Genomic DNA, 24991 nt, shown 5'->3' with positions numbered 1-24991 from the left:
GGGCACTAGAAAATCCACATGCTGTAAAAAGATCTAATTTTCATCATAGATTTTCATTAAATGTTTGGCCTGGCTTGATAAATGCCATGGTTATTAGACCTGGATCCTACTTTTTCCACCTAGACTGACCGGTGAAATTTATTTAGATTTTATTAGAAGAAGTTTCTCTAAATGATACACAGAATATGTAGTTCCTACATAATATGGCTCCAGCACTTTTTACACGAGAAGGTCATGAATATCTAAATGAGTTTCAGAATAGATGCATAGCATAAAAAGGCCCGATGGACCCATTACTTGGCCTCCTCGCTCCCCAGATTTAATGCCTTGCGATTTTTTGCTGAGGGGCTTGTTGAAAGAGTTGGTGTATCATGAGGGAGTAGTAAATTCTCTGGAACAACTTTAAGACCACATTGAAAGTTCTCGTGACTTCATTTGTGGACAGGAGGGTTTTATTTTCGAAGCGTGTAAAGAGTCCTGGATAACTTAATAAGGATTTTTTTTAAATAATTCTCAATAATGTGAAGTAACTCTCTTATAACTTTTTTGGCGAGTTCTACAACGAATTAAAATTACTTTAAAAACACCCTGTATACATGGTGAGTCGGGCGGAACGCACCACACTAATTATTTTAAAAAACATGTCCACGTTCTTATGCGATTATCATTTATTTTCAAAATATAGCGTAATTACAAACACACAAAAATTCCTATATTAACATAATTTTAATTATAGCGCTTTTTTAACAAATGTTCAAAGATACCGCTATTATCTCTGAACACATTCTACTTCGTCTGCGAAGACCCTTAGTGAGTGACTTAGAAAACCAGTGATACATGTCTTTCTTTGTCAAAGACTGCCGCATTTCTAATGTTAGAGTGTCGACTTTCACTTAGTACATATAATTTTTAAACCAGCCCCACAAATAATAGTCCAGTGAGGTCTCGAGATCTTGGAGGCGAACTATTAGGACCACCGTAACCAATCCGTAGTCCTGGAAGCTCTTCGTTCAAATATTGGTTGACCTGATGAGCGAAATATGCAAGAGCGTCATGTTTAGAGTAATTTCCTCTAATAATTATCAAAAAAAAGTAGTTTTTTCCTGTGAGTCGATTTTCTAAAATGTGTGACCAAATTAAATGTTGACAGTCGGAAGAAATGACACCCCATCGGTAGTCCATATGAAAGAGCTTCACTATCACGTTTACTCCTCATTCTTTAAGATTTTAAAGACTTCCGCATAAATTCTGTCTGAACCTCCAGTTTTTCTATTTTTTGACAAGACTGCATCCTGAAAATGGTTCTTGATATAGGTACACTACTGTTTTAGTCTGTCGTCAACGTCAAGAATTATTTTATCTTCAATGTCCAAGAGAAAGCGGTTTGTATACACCAGCAGCAGTCATATTTAGTCTCTAGATCTTCCATTTCGCGATAGTTGCTCCTGTTTTACAGTGGCCGATGATAGGGTAACAATGTTATAATTTATATATCAGCAAGCAGTATAGCAAATTGCGTAAATTCGGAAACTGCGTAAAGCGCGTAAAACAGAAAACTAGACATTCCTTGCATATTCAGAGTATATCAACTAACAACTCCATGAACACTTCTAAAAAACATTTGCTTAAGGTTCGGCACACGGAAAGAATTGTGTGTTTGGTAATCGATCATAATAAACGTTTAACAATAATATGTTTCTACTCAGGTGCTCACCTATGTCAACCAGTGCCAGCCCCACCTTCCGACTGTTCGGGGCCCCTCTCCCCTGCCCCTACCACCCCTGGGGGCAGCAACGACGACTGCGACAGCGATTTTTCGAGGGGCGGAAAAAAGCAAAAAAGAGGAGTTTTACCAAAGCATGCCACCAGCGTGATGAGATCGTGGTTATTTCAACACTTAGTGGTAAGATTTAAGAATATTTCATAAAAATTCTTAGAACATCGATAACGATCAACGTCCTGCAGTATGATCGCCATTTTATTATAATACGAACGTTAATTTGTAGCATCCCTATCCGACCGAGGACGAGAAACGTCACATCGCTGCCCAAACAAACCTGACGCTGTTACAAGTGAATAATTGGTTTATTAATGCGCGTAGGCGAATTTTACAGCCCATGTTGGATGCCAGCACGCCTCCAGGTCAGGAGGGAGGACAAGCGCACTCACCCGGAGGAGGAGGAACAAAGAAAAAGAAGAGTCAGAACAATAACAGGCGGTTCTGGCCACAGGAGTTTGGAAGTATGCAGGCCAATCTTGACAGTAGTAAGAGTCTAAATTATTTATTTAATTTTGATGCATTTAAATTAAGACACAAATTAAAATATAGGATTGTAAATCGATATCGAATTGAGCCAAGAGCTTTCAGTCTACAAAATTTCATTTTCAGAACCGCCTTACGACAAGGCAGACAATAAAAATATGAATCTCATTTATAGAAAATATTGCGACTTATTCTCCAAAAATTAAAAAAGATACAGCATAAAAGGCAAAACTTAACATAGTATATTAAGATTTATCCAGCAATTAAACAAATTCTTGACAATAAGATTGAAAAATTCTATATAATAGACTTTTTTTAGACGTACCGAACTAGATAATATAGTTTTGGTAACAATTGTTTTATAGATCTCCAATTCTTAGCTCTTGAATCCAACATTTAAGTTGCTTATGTAAGTGTAGCCTATATAAAAATCTTGTTTAAGTCGAGGCTCCTAGGCCAAAAATGGTTATTGTTCCAATTCATTCCCTACATTGGGAATTTAAAAATCTGGCAGTTTCTTGGTGTTCTTCAGCAGATTATATATTATTTAAAAAACCTAAATAAGGTTGAGAATTATACTTTTATTTAAAGAGAAACAATAAGAAAACTATAATTTTGTACCTCCAAATTATCAAATTATGACAACAGAAGTTCTTCTAGATTTCGCAACTTCCATATATATATATATATATATATATATATTTATTTTCGCATGTAATTCTAGGGATATCTTCCAGGTTAAGGTATCAGTAGCTTCTTTAACATGTAACATAATTGATTACTAGTAGTTCTGTAATATTGAGTTATTTTTCTTCAGTAAATGATTATGTTATGTTAAGTGCCCATGTTCTATGTTTTCATCTACAGTGAATAGGTGCACTATGCAACATAATAATTTTGATATCAGGCATTGATCTATCTTAATTTCTAGAGAGAGAAATCTTACTTTATCTACTTAAACCAAGCATTAAGTAGATGAGTTTAGAGCATTAATTAACCATAATACAGTACAATAGATGACAAATATCAGTTTTAAAACACTGACTTGGGATATTTGCGTGATCTGACCAAACTTTGTTCAGTTTTTTTGACTGCGGAACAAACCTATACAGGTTAGGGAATCGATCATTACCCATAGAAAGGTGATTAAAGACGAAATATGACAACGTGCATGCATGTTTTCTGCTACTCACCTGCTACGTCTTTGTTTTTCGGTAGTAAGCGTTTGATTTTGATTTCTAAAACAATTTTCTCATGCAGGATTCAAATGACAAAAAGAAATTGATTTTGCAGCAACTCAAAGTATTTTTGGGCTTTTAAAGTACTATCAATAAAAAAATGGCGCTATAATATGTTCGTCCAAGATACCACCTTTAATTTTTAAGGATACTGAGTACGGACTTGTCGTATGGTGACGCCACTTGTATTCATTTTCCCGAGACTAATATTGAAGAACGGAAGGATTGTGTTTCACATGTAATGCAAAAGAAGATTTATCTGAAAATATAATATTTCGTAAAAAAATAAAAACGTAACCAGTGCACAGAATCAAATGCTTTCGTATAGTCCATAAATATAATTTTAAGTATTCCTTGGCTTTTCAATTGCTTTCAAATGTTCATTAATGACTTTACTTGCGTATAGAATAGGAATTACTATTCTATAGTTATTACATTCCATAAGTTATCCTTTTTTATGGATGGGGATGAATATAGGTTCGCACCATTTCATTAGTGTCATTTGATATCCAGTAATTTTTTTGATTGGTATGTTATCGAGATGAGTGGAAGGTTTTACTTTACAGGTTCTGTTGGGAGTTTCTAATTTATTATTTTTGGTTTCTGGTATTCGTTGCATTCTATGTTTTAGGCATTCGTAGTTTGAGCGATATTAACCCATATTATCCTAGCGTTACATATATGTAACGCTTTTAACCACGTTTTCTAAGTGGCGCTGTTTGGTTACTTTTGCTACTCTTTCATACATGGCGCTAGTTATCAGTAGGAATAATATATTTCTTTGTGTATTTCACTTACGTCGGTCATATTGATTTGTTTTGTCGCTTTGTGTGCATGTTTCCGTAACCGTGTTTTTAAAAATCGCCGAAAAATGGACGTTCGACTAGTGTAAGTATTATAATTATTCCTATTACTTGATAATATTAGCACAATCATGTTTTTTATCTAAAATAATGTTGATTAGTATAGAATAATAGAGTATAAATTCGATACAAATCGCATACGAAGATGATATTGATGCTATTTATACAGAACCTCCTGAGGTAAATGTGCTTACGGATGAAGAGTCGGGTAACGAGGACGAGGAGGGAGATTTAGACCACTTGTCGGGTAGACAGCTACGCGCTGAAGTTGAAGTTCTTCTGAAAAACCATTCAAGCCATCCTGAAAAAGAAGATAACACGGCGACTGTGACAATAGAAGATGAACAAGTGTTAAATTATGATGCCGAAGAAAATGAAAGATTGTCGCGAAGACTTTTTCCCTAAAAGAACCTATTCTTGGTTGAAGGGCGATCTTATTGCTAGTGAAAATACGTTTCCACCTTACGATTTTTCAACTTTTAAAAATATGACCCCTACTGAAATATTTAAAATATTTTGGGATGAGACCCTCTTAGTCTATATACTAAAAGAAACACGCAAGTATGCAATGTTTAAAAACTGCCCAGATCCTAATATCACTATGGATGAATTGAAATGCTTTATCGGTATATTGATTTTAAGTGGATATGATCCTAAGCCGGGAAAACGTTATTTCTGGGATTCCCAGCCAGATATGGCAAATCCAATCGTGAAAAACGGAATGAGACGAAATCGATTTGAACAAATTATGCAGTTCTTACATTATGCCGACAACAATAAGCTGGATGAAAAAGATTAGGCGTGGAAAATCCGTCCACTTATGAATCAACTACAGTCCAGATTTTTAAAATATTTTATGCCTGAAGAAGATCTAGATTATGATGAATCTATTGTGAAATACTTTGGCAAGCACGGATGCAAGCAGTTTATACATGGAAAACCCATTCGATTCGGTTTTGAAATGTGGTCCTTGAATACCAAATCGGGATATCTTGTCAATTTTGACATTTATCAAGGCAAAAATCCTAAGACTACTGAGCGCGATAAAAAATTATATGATAAGTGCACGGCTCCGCTGCTTCATATGTTACGACAGTTTCCACCAGAAAAAAAAACTTGCCTTACAAACTATACACTGATAATTTATTTACAAGTGTTAATCTCCTGAAACATATGCGAGAAAAAAATGTTTAATGTACGGGAACCATCAACCGGCACCGGCTACTAGGCAACAACCGGCTACCTAAAGATATACCGTTATCTACAAAAGCGAATTTTCATAAAAACGCTCATCGGGGTGATTCTGAATCGGTTTTTGATCGCCATAGTGGAGTTATGTTTATTCGTTGGTCGGATAACAATGTTGTGACAATGGCGTCCACAAGTTTTGGAATGGAACCCATTACTCACGTAAAGTTTTCCAGAAAAGACAAAAAGAGTGTTCAGGTAATCGATAATCGAAATACAGCAAATCGATGGGTGGAACAGACTTGATGGATCAGAATGTTTCCAGATTCCGCATTGGCATAAGGTCTAAAAAGTGGTGGTGGTCATTATTCACATGGATGCTTGATGTTTCCATACAAAATGCTTGGTATCTATACAAGAAAACTGGAAAAAAATTGTGTACAGCTCGATTTTCGCTGAGATATTGCTACGACCTATATTAGGAAATACGGTACCGAATCAAAGGGAGCCGGTCGACCCAAATCTAGTTTTTTAAGTGCAACAACAAACAGAGTGTCTGATCAACTTAGATACGATCGTCTGGATCACTGGCTGGTTTATATCCCTAATAATAAACGAAGACGCTGTGCATTTAAGGGATGCTCTTTAAGTGTGAGAACCATGTGCTCAAAATGTGAATTGGGTTTATGTATAGATTGTAATATGAAATTCCATACAACGTAAGCTTTATGTTTTTCTTTTATTTTTAACAGAGTTTATAAACCTTTTCGTTCCAAATAAACATTTAAAGTCAATTAAAGGTAATTTTTTTGTACCCATTTTGTCCTAGCGTTACATATATGTAACGCCCTATAAATAAAAAATGGCGGATTTTTTGGGTTAAATAATTACACAAATATATTCACACAATTTATTTAAACAAAATAATACCAAAAAAAAACATTTTTAATCAAAAAAAGGAAATTGAGGATAATAAGGGTTAAGGCTTTAAATAGTTTATGGGCTGATCGGCATATACAACCCGGTTTCGCTTTCACGTTTCTTACTCGTGTTTTCCAACTAGTTTCGATTAGGAAGTAATCGAATCGATATATTTCTATTACCTACTCTTAATTTTATATTATTTTTGGACTAAAATAAACTAAAAGTGATTTTTGGTATATTAATTTCTTTTAAGGAACTCTAGTTATTCAAATAAATGACTTTCAAATCACATTGTTTAGTAAAAAATTTGCCAATTAGGTTTTGGCCTGCAATCATCATATTAACATAAAATTTTAAATTCAAAAACAGTATGGGACATTATAGAAAAAATGCATCTAGAATTTTGGGTAAAACGAAAATGTGTAATAGCTATTTAGATTGCCAACATCGGTCCAAAGGAAAAACTAAAATTATATAGGATATAATTTTGTTGGACATATAAATAATGTTTACTGAGGAAAAACAGTTTTAAATACACATGTATACAGGTTGACGAATAGAAGACTACACATATGCATTATAAATTGCAATACCGCTTCTCGCTTACTTTCTGGTTAATAGGTGGCGCGGCGGATTACGATCGTCTTATTTGCTATTTTTGACACGGCACAAATCAGCAGACCTCAACTTGCTGTGTAATTGCATACTGAACTGTTAAGTTTTGAAAATAGACCGATTCCTTGTGTTACGACTATTTTAAATGTTGTGTCAAATTTTAAGACATTGGAAATTGTCACATCAAAGCTCAAGAACCATCTATTGAAAGGGTTCAGCAGATAGAACGACGGGAAGAAATGGTTTGTAGTACTTTAGTTTTGGGTTCAACACGATCAAATAAAAATGTTGGAGAGGAACTGGGCATGGACCATGAAAATTTCTTAGAAAAATTTTGTTTTCAGATGAGTTCTCTTTTCCATTGCATTGTAAACACAATCCTTCCATTGTTCGTTACTGGTCTCAGGAAAACGAGCATACAAGTTTTAAATTCCGTAGTCAGTATCCTCAGAAGTTGAATGTTTGGGCTGGTATTTTGGATGACCATATTGCATTGATGGTATTTTGAACGCGAACCGAAAAATACGTTGAGTTGCTACAAAATCAAGTTCTTTCTACCATGCAACTTCTCCCTGATATAGACCTGGGTTCAGTCTATTTTGAACAAGATGGCTGTCCTGCAGTCAGAATAAAAGAATTTTTAACAAATACTTTTTCTAACCGCCTTATTAGTAGAAATGGCAATATTAACTGGCCTCCGAGATCTCCCGATTTATCACCAAATTACTTTTTTTTTGGGGTTGTCTTAAGAAGATTATTTATAAACAACCTAATAGGCCATCGAATTTAGAGGAGTTAAGAAACAAAATTGTTGAATCTGCCAATTCCATTTTACCTCACATTCTTTTGGAAGTAAGAAACAGCTTTTGCGATAGGCTAACCTTTTGTTTAGCTAAAGAAGGAGGTCTTTTTGAGGCTTTTATTTAAATAATTATTTGTTAGGTTTATTATTTATAGTTTCATTTTCTGTTTTTTTATAATGTTTGCACTTTATATTGCGAAGGGTTGTTGGGTGGGGTCAGAAATAAAACAGAAACCTGTTTAAAAGAACAACTGTTGATTCTAATTTGCCCACAATAACACCTACAATTTAACCCATATCAAAAATAATTCTAGGCTCCTATTATAAACGTATTTTAATTATAACTAAAGAAACCTAGACCTAGTGTCCTGAGGATGACTTAATATGCGAGGTTTGTCCGGAGAGTACATATAAAATGTTCGTGGCGTCGTATCTACGCGTGGGGGAGGGGCGGCCCGACGGTTTCCTCTCTCTATACCATTCACTGAACGCTCACTTCGAGCCAGAGCGCTCTGCGAGTTATAGCGAATTTACGTTTACACGTTTAAAGTAACCCTTTTTCTACCTGCCGTCGGCATGGAGCTCCCTCTGATTGAGGAACAGCGAATTAACATCAAGTTTCCTGCAAAGCTAGGCAAGAATGGTCGTGAAATTTTCGAGTGTTTGAAACAAGTTTACGGAGACAATTCTCTAAAGGAACCAACTGTCAACAAGTGGTTGAAAAGGTTTCGGGAAGGCCGAGAAGACGTGAAAGATGACCAGCGGTCAGGACGCCCCTCCACATCGATTTCTGAGGAAAACGTTGAACGAATTCGTGGTTGTGTCCTTAATGACCGTAGATTGACAGTTAGGATGATAGCTGAAATGAAAAAATGATGATAATTGAAATGAAAAAATTGTGTGCAAAAATCGTTCCGAAGATCTTGACTCCAGAACAGAAAGCAAGGAGGGTTGGTTGTTGTCAGGATTGGATGGAGGCAGAGAACAGGGGCGAGTTTCTTAATAGGGTCATCACTGGAAATGAATCATGGTTCTACGAATTCGACGTGGAGCTGAAATCTCAAAGCAAGGAGTGGAAGCAAGCAGGAGATCCGAGAACAAAAAAGTCGCTAAAATCAAGGTCCAATGTGAAAACAATGTTGATTGTTTTATTTGATTCTCGGGGCATTGTTCACCAGGAATTTGTTCCTCCCGGCCAGACAGTGAACGGGAATTTCTACGTTGAAGTTTTGCGTCATTTCAGAGCTCGTGCGGCTCGAGTTCGGTCGGATTTGGCTCAAGGGGGCAAGTGGATCCTTCATCACGACAACGCGCCTTCACACACATCTCTCGTTGCGCGTGAGCTTTTGGCTAGGAGCTCAATCATTGTGACAGCACGAACACCCGTCCTATTCACCCGATTTAGCCCCTTGTGACTTTTTTGTGTTCCCCAAATGCAAAATGGTGCTTTGGGGGCGGCACTTGGGTGATGTGGAAGCGATCAAGTCCGAAACGACACGGCAATTGAAGAGCCTAACACCTGAAGACTTCCAGCGATCATACCAACAGTGGAAACGGCGTTGGCAAAAGTGCATCTTGTCTCAAGGGGAGTACCTTGAAGAAGACCATATTAAAATTTCTGAATAATTGTAAAATAAAAATATTATTCCACTTTTATACGTATTTTCCGGACAAACCTCGTAAGTCGAAACGTCGACATTTAAGTAAACAGGGTTCTGGGGCCGTATTTTTGAAACCATTCGACTTTGATTCGCATACGAAATTAGAGGATTTCGCACGAAAAATCGATATTCGTATTTTCGACCGCTTCGTATGCGAACTTTTTTCGCATGCGGTGGATCGAATGGGTATATACCATTCGAATTTCAAGTTCGTGTGCGATTCTGCCACTTGTCTTGTTTTGATTTTAAACTAGCTTTATTTTTTTTTTAATTTGTGAGTTGGTTAAGTATTTTCGTAGTGTTTTTTTATTGTTTATTGAAAAAAATAGCAATAATCAAATGGCAAGATTAAACAATCTTGTGCAAAGAAACGTGGTCGATGCACTGGAAGAGACTAAAACTCTGGCAGATAGAAGGAATAGGATGTACTCTTCATTTCTTGACCCATTTGAAATGTATGCAGATGCTTAATTTAATAAATTATATAAATTAAGTAAGCCTATTACGATAGAATGATTAAGCATATTACGATGATGTGATCTTTATGTGCTCCTGAGACTGTGTAATCTATCCACTAGTTTTATATAAGGCTTGTGCAGTTTTAGCCGAAAAATTTTGGGTTAAATTGCCCTACTTTAATTCCGGGTGCTCTTCCATAAATGAAATTAGTTCTTTCTTTCGCTCACTCGACACAAAACCGCAATATTTTTTATTTTTTGAATTCATTAAAAAAAAAGTCAATTCGCAAAAACCCAAGAAACGCCATGAAAAAACCTCAAAATTCCTTGATGTTTTTAAACTTAAATTTTAGGTTAGGTTAAAAAATCGTTATCGTCTTCATCCCGGTTGACACGGCCTCCAATAGCACTCGACTTTGCTACGTTGCCACTACATTTCATGTTCGCATGCGAATGAAATATCGAATGCTGTTCAAAAATGCACTTTTTAATTCGTGTGCGAATTTTGCCGCTCGACTTTGTTCGCATTCGAAGATTCTCGCATGGTTTCGAAAATACGGCCCCTGTTTTATTTCTGACCCCACCCAACAACCCTCCGCCATATTGAAGATATTGGGTTACAAAAATTTATTTATTTATGCTGTGAATTGCATATTGAAAATTAAAGCGTTGTTCTTATTAAAATAAAATATAAAATTATTAGCTCGAACCTCGAACACCAGCGTACTGTCACGGTGGCGGCGGTGCAACATCTCGCCTGTTAGGAACTTTGTATGTGTGATTCACTCGCCAATCTGTATATTCAAAAATGTTAATTTGTTCCAAGCCGAAAAGCTATTGATTGAGTGTCGAATAGGATTTTATACCGAGATATTAACTATCCACCCCACTGTATGCTTTTTTACTAATATTTTTAAGTCTATTTTATTCTGAAAATTCAATTTTTACCTGTAGGCATCTTGTCAAGTTCAGACGACGAGGGCGACTCGTACAGCAGCGATGAGGAGGGCGGCGGCCTAGTAATCGACGCCCCTCCGCCACCCAATGAAGTTACCCAAAACGGCCACCAGGTGGCGGAGAATTTGACAGCTGTCTACAATAACGGTGACCTCGATACCACACGACCGTAAAACTAATAATAACCGATTGTTCGAAAGTGGGAGAAGTGCAAAAGCCAATAGAAAATACATGTTCCTTAAGTGGTAAGAATTGTATTTTTTCACATTAGTGTCGGTCGATTCATATGTTAATTTTCAGGTAAGATGACGCTTTTTATAGCAAAAAAGGACAAAATTTAAGTTAAAAAATTGACTAGATTTGTTATGTATAAGGCTGATTTTTATGTCATACCAGGACGATTCCAATCATGTCATTAGTTTTTTTTTAATATGAATAATAATCGTTATTATTTACATATTTGTTCATAACATTATTGTTCTTAAATAACAATCGTTGAAACGGCCAATCAGAAGCTTAATATAAGATGAACAGAGATAAATTAGCAGAGCTTTGTCAAAAACAATACCACTTTAATGTTAAGTGATTCCAGTATAAAATAATTTCTTCAGAATATTACTCAATGAAATATAAAAACTCTCTGCGTAGGCTGACATTTTCAGGTGGCAAGGAAAGGTTAGACCATATTATAAATTCGTGAAGGACGAAATAGTGTCAGAAAACTCATAATATTTTTGATTGCCATTTATACATTAAAATGTTTCATTTACATATAATCAATAGTACAAAGCGGGTTCGAAAACGTCAATTTTATATGGTAATTATTTCCTGAATACCATTACGTATTTTAATTATTAGAATTGTATATATGACACCTAACTCCAATCTGAATAAGTGCTAAAAAATAGGTTGAAAAAAAGAGTAAAACCCTTTTAAAAGAAATTTTTGTAGTCTGTAACAATCAATTGAATTTTATAAATGGGTACGGGTGATTAAAATATTAAAACTGTATTTGCATTACATAAACATGCGCTAAACTTTATAACTCTTACTTTTTCTGAGATCTCAATGGTGAGCATCGAATTTGAGACACGCTGTAGACGCACGCTCTCCTAATTGATAAAAAAAACTCAGAAGTTTCTTTTTAGCATCTGATTGGCCTAAACTCAATTACCATCTAATTGTTATTTAAAAACAAAATAAATTTATTCCTTTACACCTTGTATACGTAATAATATACCTCAGTGTTTAAAACGGGTGCCGATTTGGAAAAAAAACTATTAAGATGCCTGCCAGTATCTCATATCTTTTGGTGTATACGGATTTATTTGGAAAAAAAAACTTCTTCGTTACTTCTATTATACCTTCTACATAAATATACGTAAACCGAACGAAGCGACAAATAAAATCGTTTCGCTGCCATATAAGAACCAAAAAAATTCAATCGTTGTCCACACTTTATATCTAAGTTACTTTTCTCGATGTATACGCAATTTTAAAGTTACTGCTAAAAATGTTTATATAAATGATAATGTGCTCATACAGTATTATAATGGTGTATAATAATAGTAAATATAGCAGGTGATTTTATTCTCTTTACTTCTTTTAATATTATAAAACGATCATTCTAAGAGGATAAGAATCAGAGAATAATGCTGGGTTCACGTAGCAAAATAAAATGACAAGTTTGGTTCACTAATAAAAGTGTTGGTTTTGAGCATGGGCAAGTAGGTTATTATCATTTTATTTACAGAAAAAACTATTAAACATCATTCTGATAAATAACTATAAAAATGTTAAGTAATTGAAGGGTGGAAAAGCTAGAGAGCCTAAGTGCCAAAAACATAATTTTACAGGAGAGCGTGTTTTAATTTGTGGTACTTAGGTCGCCTAGCTTTGACGTGCTGAGAAGGTTTTAAATTGGAGGGCCTAAGTACCGTGTTATTATTATTGGGTATTTTAAACAACGGATTGTGAACAAAACTAAAAAACTTTATTTCTCGAAAATTTTAGTTAAAAAATAACATTCTGTATTAATACAAAGAAAAGAACCAAAACTTAAAATAAATGAACAAATTAAACTAGTTTGGAAGACATCTGTAGAATTCCTTATATTCTTCTTTACCAAGATACGGTACCATCTCCAATAAATTTTTCCTTTTATCTTGGTTTATTACTACTCCTTTAGGTTTTTCCAGGAATGTTACTTCTTTTAAGTGTTGAAATGTCTTTCCTTTTTTAAATATTTTAATTTTATATCAGTTTTCGCATGTGCCATTTGACGTTTTCATTTCAATATATCCTTCCCGTAAAAGACTGTCAGAAATTCTAATTCCTGTGGCTTTAGAAATGTTCATATTTTTGGTATTTACAAGTGTATCAGTTGTTTGCTGAATTTTAAAAAAGTGCCCAACTGAATCCATATCTATGGGTTCCATATCTATGGGTCCGACTTCAAATGGGTTATGGTATCTCGCCGTTTTTACAATATCGAGTAATTCTGAGGGGATAAAAGCTTTTGAATTTCGTTTTCTTTTCTCTATTACAGCGAAATCTCGATCACAGCTGAGAAAGCTGTGTCCACTGATAAGAAATTTGTGAGTAATTTCTTTAAATTGGCCATGAGCTACAAGCCAAATTAGCAAAAACAGCATCATGCGATTTTTATTCTGGCCAGTACAGTTATCTTACCAGATGATTAACCGTTCCTTGTAGCAGAAAGTATTAGGTTCGTTGAGTACTGTAAGAAGACAGGAGGCAATTTCGTCACCACCTCTGGAAGCTGTGGCCTCATGCCACATACACATGTAGGCCTTATTAATATTGCTAATGTGTACTGCCAAGTTATAACACGAAAGCTGTCTTTTATAAAACATGTCACTATGGGTTAATGTTGGAACGAACATAACCTGTTGCAAGTCTATAAAAATGACAGTAAACTGACTAGATGGCAAGGTTGAATTAGAAACATCATTATGCATATCTGCAAGAGCAGCTTTGTATTTGCTATGATGCAAAGCTAATTTCGTTTTGGCCTCAGAACTTTCGGAGTTATTCAAATTAATAGAACATGCCAAAAAATCGCACGTCTTGCATGTGTCGGTCCTTGGTCGATGAAACGACAGATTGGGGAACTTTGTCTTAAATATTCGACTATAATATTTGTATGTAACCACGGAATTTGGATATTTATCTTTGAATGCATGAAAAAGCCGGTTGATGTTAAGATCCGGACTAAGGTACTTTTTAGAAGACTGACTTCTTCCATAATGACTCTCCTCTGCCGGAATTGAGTTTATATGATTTATAACAGATAACTCATCCCTTTCAGTAAACTTTAGGTTTTTTACTCCCCTTTTTTCTTTAAAGATGTATTCCCCATTTTGCTTTCTTAAAACAAGATTGTGTACTCTCTTGTCGGACAAAGCGAATGTGTTACAAAATGTTTTTTTACATACGTGAAGTAATTTTCCTGCTTTATCTGGAATCTGGTAATAAACTGAACATTGCCTTCGACTCGCAGCTGGCGTGTCATAGTGGCCATGACGCCTTCTTTGAATTTCGGCTATTTGTATGATTCCCATTAGGTAGGTTCCTTGGTTTTTTTCATCAAGTGAACAGAAATCTTGGTGAAGCTTTAACCTTTGTTCAAAGGAAAGCACGCGGCAACTGTACTTGCATTTACAAGTTACCTACAAAAAAACAACCTTAAGTATCCAATGAAATGTATTAATCAATTATTTTAAGATCATTTAAATCAACAAAAACAATACTGATGTCAAAACTAGGTAGGTACCTAATACAAAGAATTGGTAATTTGGTCAATAAAATTAAGCCATTTAAAGTTAACTAAAAAGTTTTTGTGCGAATTACTCTCTTATAAACAAAAATGCTCAATCATTTTATACCAAAAGCATCTACACCATGTTGTACCTACCTATAAAGTTAAGAGGCGTGGTTTTTAACCAAGCAACATGCTGGTCGTGAAACGTTATTGATATTTCCGCGTTAAATTATTATTGGAAGCAATTTGACATAACCATAAACTTACCATTTCCGCTGGCAATGATTTTGCAGGCCGCAATCTGCCACTTTTAGTTTGATATTCGTTTCCACTGACTCTTCTTTTATTCCTGTCATTTTTCTTATTTATTTTAACCTCCATTTGCACGTTTTCTTCCATGGCAATAAAAATTTAACGCAAACACGTTCGAAGCAGAAAGTAAACTGACAAATAAATAATAAGGAACAATGCGACAGGCGCCGCTGTTGGCACTTAGGCCCACAAGCTCGACCTGCCTTTCTGGAGATAGGTCCTACGTTTATGTCATGCGTGTTTACTGGCGCTTTCAATGGTTATATGGACTTAGGTCGCTTATAGGACATCCATCCCAGTAAATAGGTCTGTTTTTTGCAAAAATGTTAATACTAAAATTTTTGGCACTTAGGCTCTCTAGCTTTTCCACCCTTCAATTATGTTCTTATAATTTTCAATTACGGTAGCTGTGAGATGAATAATTTGTTAGACATTCTATTGCGTTTCCTGCTAACAGAATTCAACATTTTTTCGGGCTCTAGCATTGAAAAATACCGTATTCGTTAATAATCACATTTCTGACAAGATAATCATTTGTTAAAATTAATTAAAATAACGTTATCAATTATATTTTCAAGAAAAAGTATTTATAATTATTTATAATACAGGCAGTATTCACTCTTGTCCGAGCATATATTGTTTTCATAGTGTCCGAATTATAGAGACAAATTCAGTTTGTACCAATTTATTGACACTAGTAAAAAGAATTAAGTACAGAGTATGTACAGGGTGGCCATTTTGTTAGAGGCCTATACCTTTTTTCCCAGAATCTGCAGGTTTGAAAAAAACTAAGGGCAAAGCTTTTTAGCTTTAAAAGAAGTATTATTTTATTACATTTTTGTACAGGGTCCGGCAAAATGATCTCCCACATTTTGATTTTTAATAAAAACGCCAATGTAAATGCTATTTATATTTTATTAACTAAAAATATATGGTATGCCAGTTTGTTTTTATTAGGTTTTGAAAATTACAGAGTCCAAGTGGCGACCATTTCTTTCGACACACATTCGAAGCTGATTTCTGAAAGTTTCCATTACTCGAGCAGTAATTTGAGGCGATATTCCTGTAATTTCTTGGCGTATTGCTGCTTTCAATTCGTCAATGGTTCGGGGATGATGTTGAAAAACCTTCTCTTTCAGGTAGCCCCAAAGGAAAAAGTCGCATGGGGCAAGATCGGGTGAACGCGCAGGCCACCCAACGTCTCCACGTAACGAGATTACGCGTTCTGGAAACATTTCCCTCAACAGGTCCTTTGTCCTTCTTGCCGTATGAGCTGCAGCCCCATCCTGTTGAAACCACACATCGAGATGTTCAAGTTCCCTAAGTTTTGGTTCCAAAAAATTACGTAGCATGTCGACATATCGATCAGCAGTTACGGTAACGTTACGTTACCCAAACTGATTTTGACTACAGTGGCGATTTATATTTTTCTCAATAGATATCATATGTTAGCCCTGATAAATCCTCCTAACCGTAGAAAATCCAAATTATCTGAAGTATAACAGGTGTCCGGAGTATTAAGAAGTAATAGATTTTAACATAAACTAATCCCAATAAGTTAAAAGTGATCGACTCTTATTTTCAGATTTAATTTTTGTTTTGGTTAATCCTACATGAACCTTATGAAGAATACCTTGAACTGTCGTATTTTATTTTGTACGTGACCCAACATAAAATGACAATTGAAATTTGGTTTGTTCAGTGACTTTGTTGCGATCAATCGAATAGGGATAAATATAAATATACTTGTCAAATTATTAAAAAGAAATTAGGGTTAAGACTGTATTTTTAAACATTAGCGATCATCTCAAAAGATATCTCTTATTGTTTAGATTTAAGTTGCAAAGTATACGTAAACCTCACTACGTTGTGATTGTAAAAATAATTAATTGTATACGATATAAATAGTACAAATGCCATTGTCTTTACATTCCCATATACCTCTTAGTTTAATTGTTATCTTCGAGATATCTTTTGGGGTGTGCAGTGAAGTATACTAACTTGGAACTTATATACGTAAAAACAGCATTACAATAAATAGGTTTAGGTATTTTAAAATTATATTATATTATGTGAAATTTCCATCCAAAATGTTTTTTTTTATTGTTTATTTCAAGAAACTTAACAGTTTTCTTAAGGAATAACATTGATAATGTTTTATCTTCCAGTATACGTAATAATCAAAAGTTACTCAAATGTGAATGTACATGAATATGAAGCCCTCTACCTTTTTTTGGCATATAAAAATATTATTAGTAAAAAGTACATTCTATTTAGTGAGTTTTGGTAAATGAAAGTTTCTAACTTTGTGACTATAATTGTACATAGATGTTGTGTTAAGGATGCTAAATGTAGCGTAAGTAACAGTTTTTTTTTTAAATTTGTTTTAAGGTAAAATTGGGTGTTAAACCCAAATTCGAAATGTTAATTCGATTATTTTGCAATATTAATTTTTTTACAGAATGTCTGGACATGGGTTTTAAACATTCTGTAAAATATTTTCTTCAGAAGCAATATTAAAGGCTTTTTGTATAATATAATGAGGTAAAAATTAATTTTTGTGTTCCGTCGATTCACATTTATTTGCTATGTCAGTCTGTGATATATATTATGAAAAATGCGCTCGTGTCTCAGTAATAATTCCAAAAAACGTAAACTACTGTACTTTAGGTTAGGTTTCTTTAGGACCTTTTTGAAGATTATCTTTTAATTAAGCTTTTGAAATTAAACAATATAGTACATGTCTCTATCTTGAAATAGAATATACAGCAGTAAATAGCGAAAAATGTTAATTTGCATCGTCAAAAAAATACGACCGAGAGACAGTGCGTTCTATTTCACTACAGAAGATTAATTATTAAATGATCTTCTTGATTCAACTCAGTAAACAAGGCATAATCTTTTTTTAAAAAAGGAAATTTAATGAAAAAAGCCGAGGATGTAAAATCGTATAAAAAAGTTCTTCTTAAGCAATTGTGGCAGCCAAAAACCTTAATTTTAATTTTTTTATAAATTGTTTCGTAGTATGTGATACCAAGTTTTTTCATAATTTGTAGTCTTCTTCCAGATATTTTACTTCTTTCTAAATCAAGTGAGTTTAGATCTTTGTATAATCGCCACCTCCTCTCAACCAGAGTCGAGATACATCTGCTAATGTTACGGCAATATTAAGGAAAACACTCGACATATGTCAGTTTCTATTTTATTATCAACATTAATCAAAATATATCATTGGAATCTTTGCAGTGAGCTCAACTCAAGATCCGTGCGTACTTATATGATGTACAAACTTTAGATAAGGTCACAACTTTTAAACCCATTGTAAACACATATGTTTGTCCCAGCTGGAATAAGGCTTTTTTTTCTCGAAAATCGTTGGAAAAACATGTTATAGAAAGCAGCCTTTGATTCATTTATTGGCATCAAAACTCTAATTTTCTCTTCTTGGTCTGTTGAGCAGTAATGGGACTCCAAAAAAAAAAGATTTTAAAAATTACAATAGACTTTTACAGGCTTCAAGACTTTTACAGGCATCTTCAAAGTTCTTTGATCAAAAAGTGGTGGGAAGAAGTCAGATTTCTATTTTGAACAATAAGAGAGCGCGAATGTGTATCGACCTATAGCCCCGCTGTTGAACATCGTACTTCAAATCACTAAACTTTGAAGTTGAAAACTACTATGTTTTCTTTCGTTTAATCCTGTCATGGTTCTTTTCTTTTTCGTTGTCTTTTAACTAATTGCTGTTTCTTTTAGTAGAAATTTATAATTTTGCAGTACCTAGTGTGTGGCAAGTAATAAGATGAATAAGATGAAGGAATCTAAATCTGTAGATTTTACGAGAACAGCTGTTTCTAATTTATTCTATTTATCTTATTCTAATGTAGGGTTCGTTGAAGTTATCAACTAGGGAAACAGTAATATAATTTCTTGATAATTATTAGAGTTTAGCACATTTTCGTTAATAGAAGTGAATATATTGGTTAACCGTTAGGGGAACTACAAAATTGAATTTCACATTTTAAACAAAAATAGTGCTTTCACTTAAATAATAATCTTAAGTAATATTTTTGATTTAACTGGTGTATTTCTTGTGCTTACCTATTTAAGAAAGACACTATTTAATAAAAAAATGTGATAAAATATCACACCTGATATTTTACAAAATACTATGACACCGTCTTCCTGTGGTATTGGTAGGGTGGTCGAATAACCTACAATATGGAGCTTTAACGAATAATTTTATATTGTCCTAGCTGATCTCTGGTATGACAATGACCAATGCATTTTTTTCCACTAATATAAATCGTCTATCGGCACAATATGCAATTTATCGTATTTATAACAATTCTTTTTTACAATAACGAAAAAAATACATAAATATATAATTTTGTATTTTTTTTCTTAAATGTAAAAATTACTTTCTTTGTTGGTGTAAAAGAACAAATAAAAAATTTTTTTCATATTAATCCCATATTTTTCTCGCTCCAATAAACATTGACTGCATGTAATTTTGATATTAATCTTTAAATAAGAATTTACAGTTTGATATTGTCAAAAATCAAGAAAAGCACACCCTATCGAATTTAAAAGATTGACATATATCTACAAACTTATAAAAAATCCGCTTAACTGTATTGACAAAGTAGATTTGCCCGAGATGTTATTTTCATAAAAATTCACGTTTATTGTCAAAAAGTTGAAATTGACGGTTTAGGTAACCAAATTTTCTGCCTCATGAAAACCCCGTTTTTAGTCAAAGTAGACTTAGTCAAACAGTAGCGTCCCGTCTAGTTTAGATAAAATTAGAATTAGAAATTAAATTGAATGTAAAATGGTCCACTTTCTGTGTCATATATTTTCTTTAAACCAAAAGGATTGACATTAAATAACAAAGAGTTGACCTTGAAAAATCTTTCTAAATTGCAACAAGGCGTTCCTCTTAATTGTACCCTATCATAACTATATTTCATCAATTACGAATAATCGCGAAAATTACAGACTTGCGTCTTCAAATTTTAGTTTTTTTGTACTATCTCTTTAGAATGAGTTTAGTCCGGATGTTTCCATCATCTTGAACTGCAATTTTCCCTTTGAAACATCAACTTTCAAACTCTTTTTATACAGCTAAAATCCCGAAAATAAACGAAAAAAAAACAGATTTTTGTAAAAGTCAGATCTACATTTTATACTGATGATACATTGAAATTAGTTCCTAATAAATATATGTACAGGGTCTTTCCTCATATATTGACCCCCTCTCTACAGGGTTTTGGTGGAAAGTAAACAAAAAAAATTTAAACGGAACTTTTGAGGTTTGACTTTAAGTTTTTGAATCCGATGTCAATCTTTTTCTTTTAGAAATGTCAAATTTTCACAGATGGTCAGTTTTTTTTCTTATGTAACATCCAATATATGACCTCATGGTTAAAAAGAGCCGAATTTCTGATTTAAATATATATAGTTTAGCTACTTTTAATTAAACCGTTTTGGAAATATTGGTCTCCAAATTTTAAAAAAATAACATATTGAAGATCTTGGTACGCTGTCTATTGTTAGTGTTTGATCTTTATTAGAAAACAAATGAGGTGGTCAGTGGAAAAGTGGTATAACATTGACATGATTTTGAGTAATCTAAGGTCAAAGTTAATGGCTAATAGTAAAATCCTAGTAAAAGTAAATCCAAGAATGGTTACGTATATCTATTTGAAAAATTCTAATGTTTTCTGGACTTATATATCCGGGTTTTAAAAATATTGTATTTTTCTAAAAAACTTAGTTTTTCTCACTTGTACCATTTTGCCATACATGATGATTTGGGGTAAAAGAAGTATAAGTGACATAAAAGATACTTTATTTAAACATTCTGAAACAAAGAAGTGAAAAAAAAAAGTATAATGAATACAGTTTGTCTTATCTAATCTTCATCAGATTCTAAAATAATCCTGTCACTTTCATCTACTATATCTTCGTCGCTGTCACGTCGCTCTTCTGTACTGCCAGCACCTGCTTTGATTTTCTTTTTAGGTGCCGTTTCTTGCCTGCTCCGTTTTTGACTTTTTGAATCTTCATGTGCCAAATTCTTGTAAAAATTGTGGTATACCGGAGGTACAAACTGCAACAGCTCTTGAAGATTTGCATAAAATTCAAAATCGCAAGCAGATGCTTCATAAAATTCAATTATTGCACTTAGAGTGTCTTTAAATTTCATTGTAAATGGTTGATCTTTTTCAAGTCTTATCCATCTAATTTGTCTCCAGGTAATCTTCCTTTTTTCCTTGTCATTGCGAATAATGGTAGTTATACCTTCAAGCTCTGAAAAGCAGAAAAAGTCAGCCGATGTCATTTGTGTTACAGAGAATTTCTTGCAACTCTCTTTAATGGCTTTATTCCATTCAGTAGGTACATATACGTACTGAGCGTGGCGCTTGTGCTTCTCAATTAATGCAGTCTTCATCGCACTCCATATAAGTGTGCCCCGGCTCTAAGAATTTATGGTCCACAGATTGTATGACAAAATTTTGAACAACGTACATCCAAAATTTTAATACATTCTTATTCTTATTTTGGCCCCCGTAGGGCTGAAGGCTATAATATTTTTTGTCGTCTTTGGCAGTTGCTTAACAAACTTCAATAAACAAGACGCAACCTCGGAAGATCCGCTACAAGCGATGCTTTCGTCCCATGTATACATAAAAGCCTTATTACTGCCAAGGTCGTGGACAGCAAAATTGTAAGTCCATAGAGTTCTCAGGTAATATACTTTATTCGTCGTTAAACGAGGTAGTGTTTTTTGAAGGTCGAAGCAAATGGCCACAGTTTCACCTGCAGACTCTTGAGCAAGCTTCTTCGCCCGTCTTTTTTCTTCCTGTGCATTCTCTGCTTTGCATTGATGAACGTTTTTTTTCTATTTGTACCTTCCTTCTCTGTTCCTCATCTCCAGATTTCAGTAAAATATCAAAACTGTCGCATTTATTGCATGTATCAGTGTGCGATTGATGAAATGGGAGATTAAATTCCGTGTTTATCACGATAAAGCCACTCTTTAACAGGACGTTTCTCTTGTTCTTCACAAAACTGCAAATAGCATTTGTACATTTAGGTAAGAAGACAGGTATTTTTTATTGGGGTTATCCTTTCTACAATAGTAACTTGTATATCTTGGAAATCGGTTCATATGATCTTTGACCGAATCGCGGTTTTCGTCTAAATTCTACTAGAATTTGGCGCCTTTCCTCTTCCATCAAGTGTGACAAACCCGACATCTGTCTTTTTGTTAACAACTCGTGAGTACCTTCCGTTACTTATTTTTAACGTTTTTAAAAAGAAAACCTTGCAAACCCTTTGATTCTTCAAGGTCACACTAACAGATTTGAACTTATATAATGCAATATTGCATTAGTTTTCTTTCTCAGGGGAGTTTCAATTTTAACGCAAGACAAGATAAATGCAGTCTGTAAATCCCAACTACCCAGTTCTCAAAAACCGTTAAAAATTCGCCGTGCGTCTACTTCAGAGATGTTATATACACTTGCATCGACAATCGTGGAAAAGGAGGTAAAATTTTTAGCACCTTTGGGGCTGATTCCGATGTCCCACGTATGCTTTGCCGCTATTCCGCAACTTTTTTCGCACTTGCTTCTTATGGCCTTCTAACTCTCTTCTTTCCTTTATTTTTTATACCTTCAATAGTTGGACTGTTTGTGTGGCTCAGTGCTGTCAATGGCAAATCGCCACTGTCCTCAGAACCTCTATCGCTTGAATCATTACCAGGAAAATATGTTTTGTCACCATCAGAATCGTCAAACTCTGAAAGTAAAGTTAGAAATTAATAGTTTTATTTTACGATTTGAAATTTGGATCTGTCTACTGTTAGGGATAAATCCCTGGGATTCGAACCCATCGAATTTTTAGAATGCAAGTCTAACATTTTACCCAAAACACCGTTTCACTTCAAACGAGGTTGCAGGCAAACAAAGTTTTTTAAACCGTATACATGCTGCTGTAAGGGCAGACACTTCCTTTAAATTTACAACTTCGAACTTTACCTTTAACACTTGGACCTTATCGGTTTCTTAATACTGATAATGGCAAATCGTCACTGTCTTGAGTATTCCCATTGTTAGATTTTCTATCAGGAAAATTTGTTTTGGAAGTACCCAGGCTCGTTAAAAATCGAAAACTCTTAAAGTAAGGTTAGAAATTAATTTCGGCAATTTTAAATTTTTACACGAACATGTGATGGTTACAAATTAGTTAATAAAACAAACTTACCATTCTCCATTTAGTAGAAAATACGAAGAATATTATTTGAAAGTCACTTTAGTTACTGGCAAAACACTAGAACGTATTCAAATATGCAAGCACTGTTTACTAATTTAGTAAATAGAAAAATGGTATAAGTGCACTTGTACTACTTTTTCCCAAACGAAAAGACCGTTTAAGAGTTGAGCTTCAGCTAGTAATTCATAGATGGTGCTAGAATGTTGAAATAGAACTTGTACCAGTATACAGTAGTGCACTTATCTCCAATTATGGAAAAATGTTACTTATACCACTTTTCCACTGACCCCCCTCAAATTATTCAGAAGACATTATCATTTTGCCGTTTTATAAGATAAATGAATTAAGTAGAATCAATAAAACCTTAAGATTTAATATTTATTAAGCGATATTTAGTATTTAACTGCTCTATATGACCACCACCATGACTAATAATACAATTTATATAATCTTGTTAAATTTTTTGTATCATATTAATTATAAATTGTTTGATTTTTGGTAAATATAATTTATAATAGGATTATTTGTTTCCTAGGAAATGTCAAACAATAACAATGCACCGCCTACCAAGATCGTCAATATTTAAATGTTTAGAGCCCAATATTTCCAAAACGGTTTTATTAATAGTAGTTAAACCAATATTTAAAATCAGAAAATTCCTCTCTTTTTACCTATAAAGTTACCAGAAGAAAAAATTGACCATCTGTCCAAATTTGACATAAAAAAGAGAATAAGCAATTTTGACATTGGATTCAAAAATTTAAAGTAAAACCCCAAAATTTTTGTATACATTTTTCTTATTTTCTTTTCACCTAATCCCTATAGAGGGGTGGTCCATATATGGAAAAAAACTCTTTACACACTACTTCTAAAATTAACAATAAAACTAATTTAATTTTTGTACTCGTCCCGAACTAATTCTTCAAACGGGTCCTAAAAATCCAACGCTTGTAAAATATTATTTTAAGTTATGTAGAACCGTAGCTTCCTGTAAGTATACGCTACAAGAATACTCAGTTTTTAGGTGTTACGGAAATATACCCATTTTAAAGATATACGAGTAACTATGTCAAAAATAAATTAGGTTATGATAATATTGATAATATATTTTTCGGCTTTGAAGTTACTATAGTGGAAAATAATAAAAATGCTTGAATGTAAAGGATTTTTATTATTTGAAATTTGAGAAAATCGAACTCGATTTGCTTTTTCTCCGTATGTTTAGGGAAAGAAGTAAAAATTATTTTCCTTATGGCAATATTTGTTAGGCTGCTATGTGTATCTTTAACTATTGTATAATAAAAAATTTGAACTAATAAAGCCGTTTTATTTTTACGCAAATAAAATGACTACCTTGGTATACCAATAGTTATATTTATAATATAATCAAAAATAAAGATCATGAATCGAACAGGATAATGCGTCGTATAAAAATATACAATATAAGTGCCTAGAAAAAAAATATAAAATATGTTTTAAACTAATTATAATAAATTATGTTATATATAAAAAAATAATGTATAAAAAAACTTTGATTTTTCTTTTTTAAATCAGTCCAACAAACAAATAATCAAAAACAGACAGGTGCAAAATATATACAATTGTAACAAGAAAAATCCTACACCCATTTATATTTTAAACCTTAG

At 33.7% G+C, this 24991-nt stretch overlaps 1 protein-coding gene across 1 annotated transcript in view; it reads left to right on the top strand.

The window, feature by feature from the left end:
* The window catches only part of LOC126738973 (homeobox protein Meis3-like), a 96965-nt gene extending 72472 nt beyond the window's left edge, over positions 1-24493 (top strand). Inside the window, exons 7-10 of the mRNA XM_050444485.1 lie at positions 1707-1903; positions 2007-2265; positions 10967-11214; positions 11270-24493. Of these exons, the coding sequence (XP_050300442.1) occupies positions 1707-1903; positions 2007-2265; positions 10967-11142 (632 nt within the window). The 3' untranslated portion in view covers positions 11143-11214; positions 11270-24493. The remainder of the gene's footprint in view (positions 1-1706; positions 1904-2006; positions 2266-10966; positions 11215-11269) is intronic.
* Positions 24494-24991: the final 498 nt, after the last annotated feature.

This window comes from Anthonomus grandis, chromosome 7 (assembly GCF_022605725.1).
Source record: "Anthonomus grandis grandis chromosome 7, icAntGran1.3, whole genome shotgun sequence".
Taxonomy (NCBI): domain Eukaryota; kingdom Metazoa; phylum Arthropoda; class Insecta; order Coleoptera; family Curculionidae; genus Anthonomus; species Anthonomus grandis.
The sequence above is the reverse complement of the archived record's forward strand: the minus strand, read 5'-3'. Positions and strand labels throughout refer to the sequence as shown.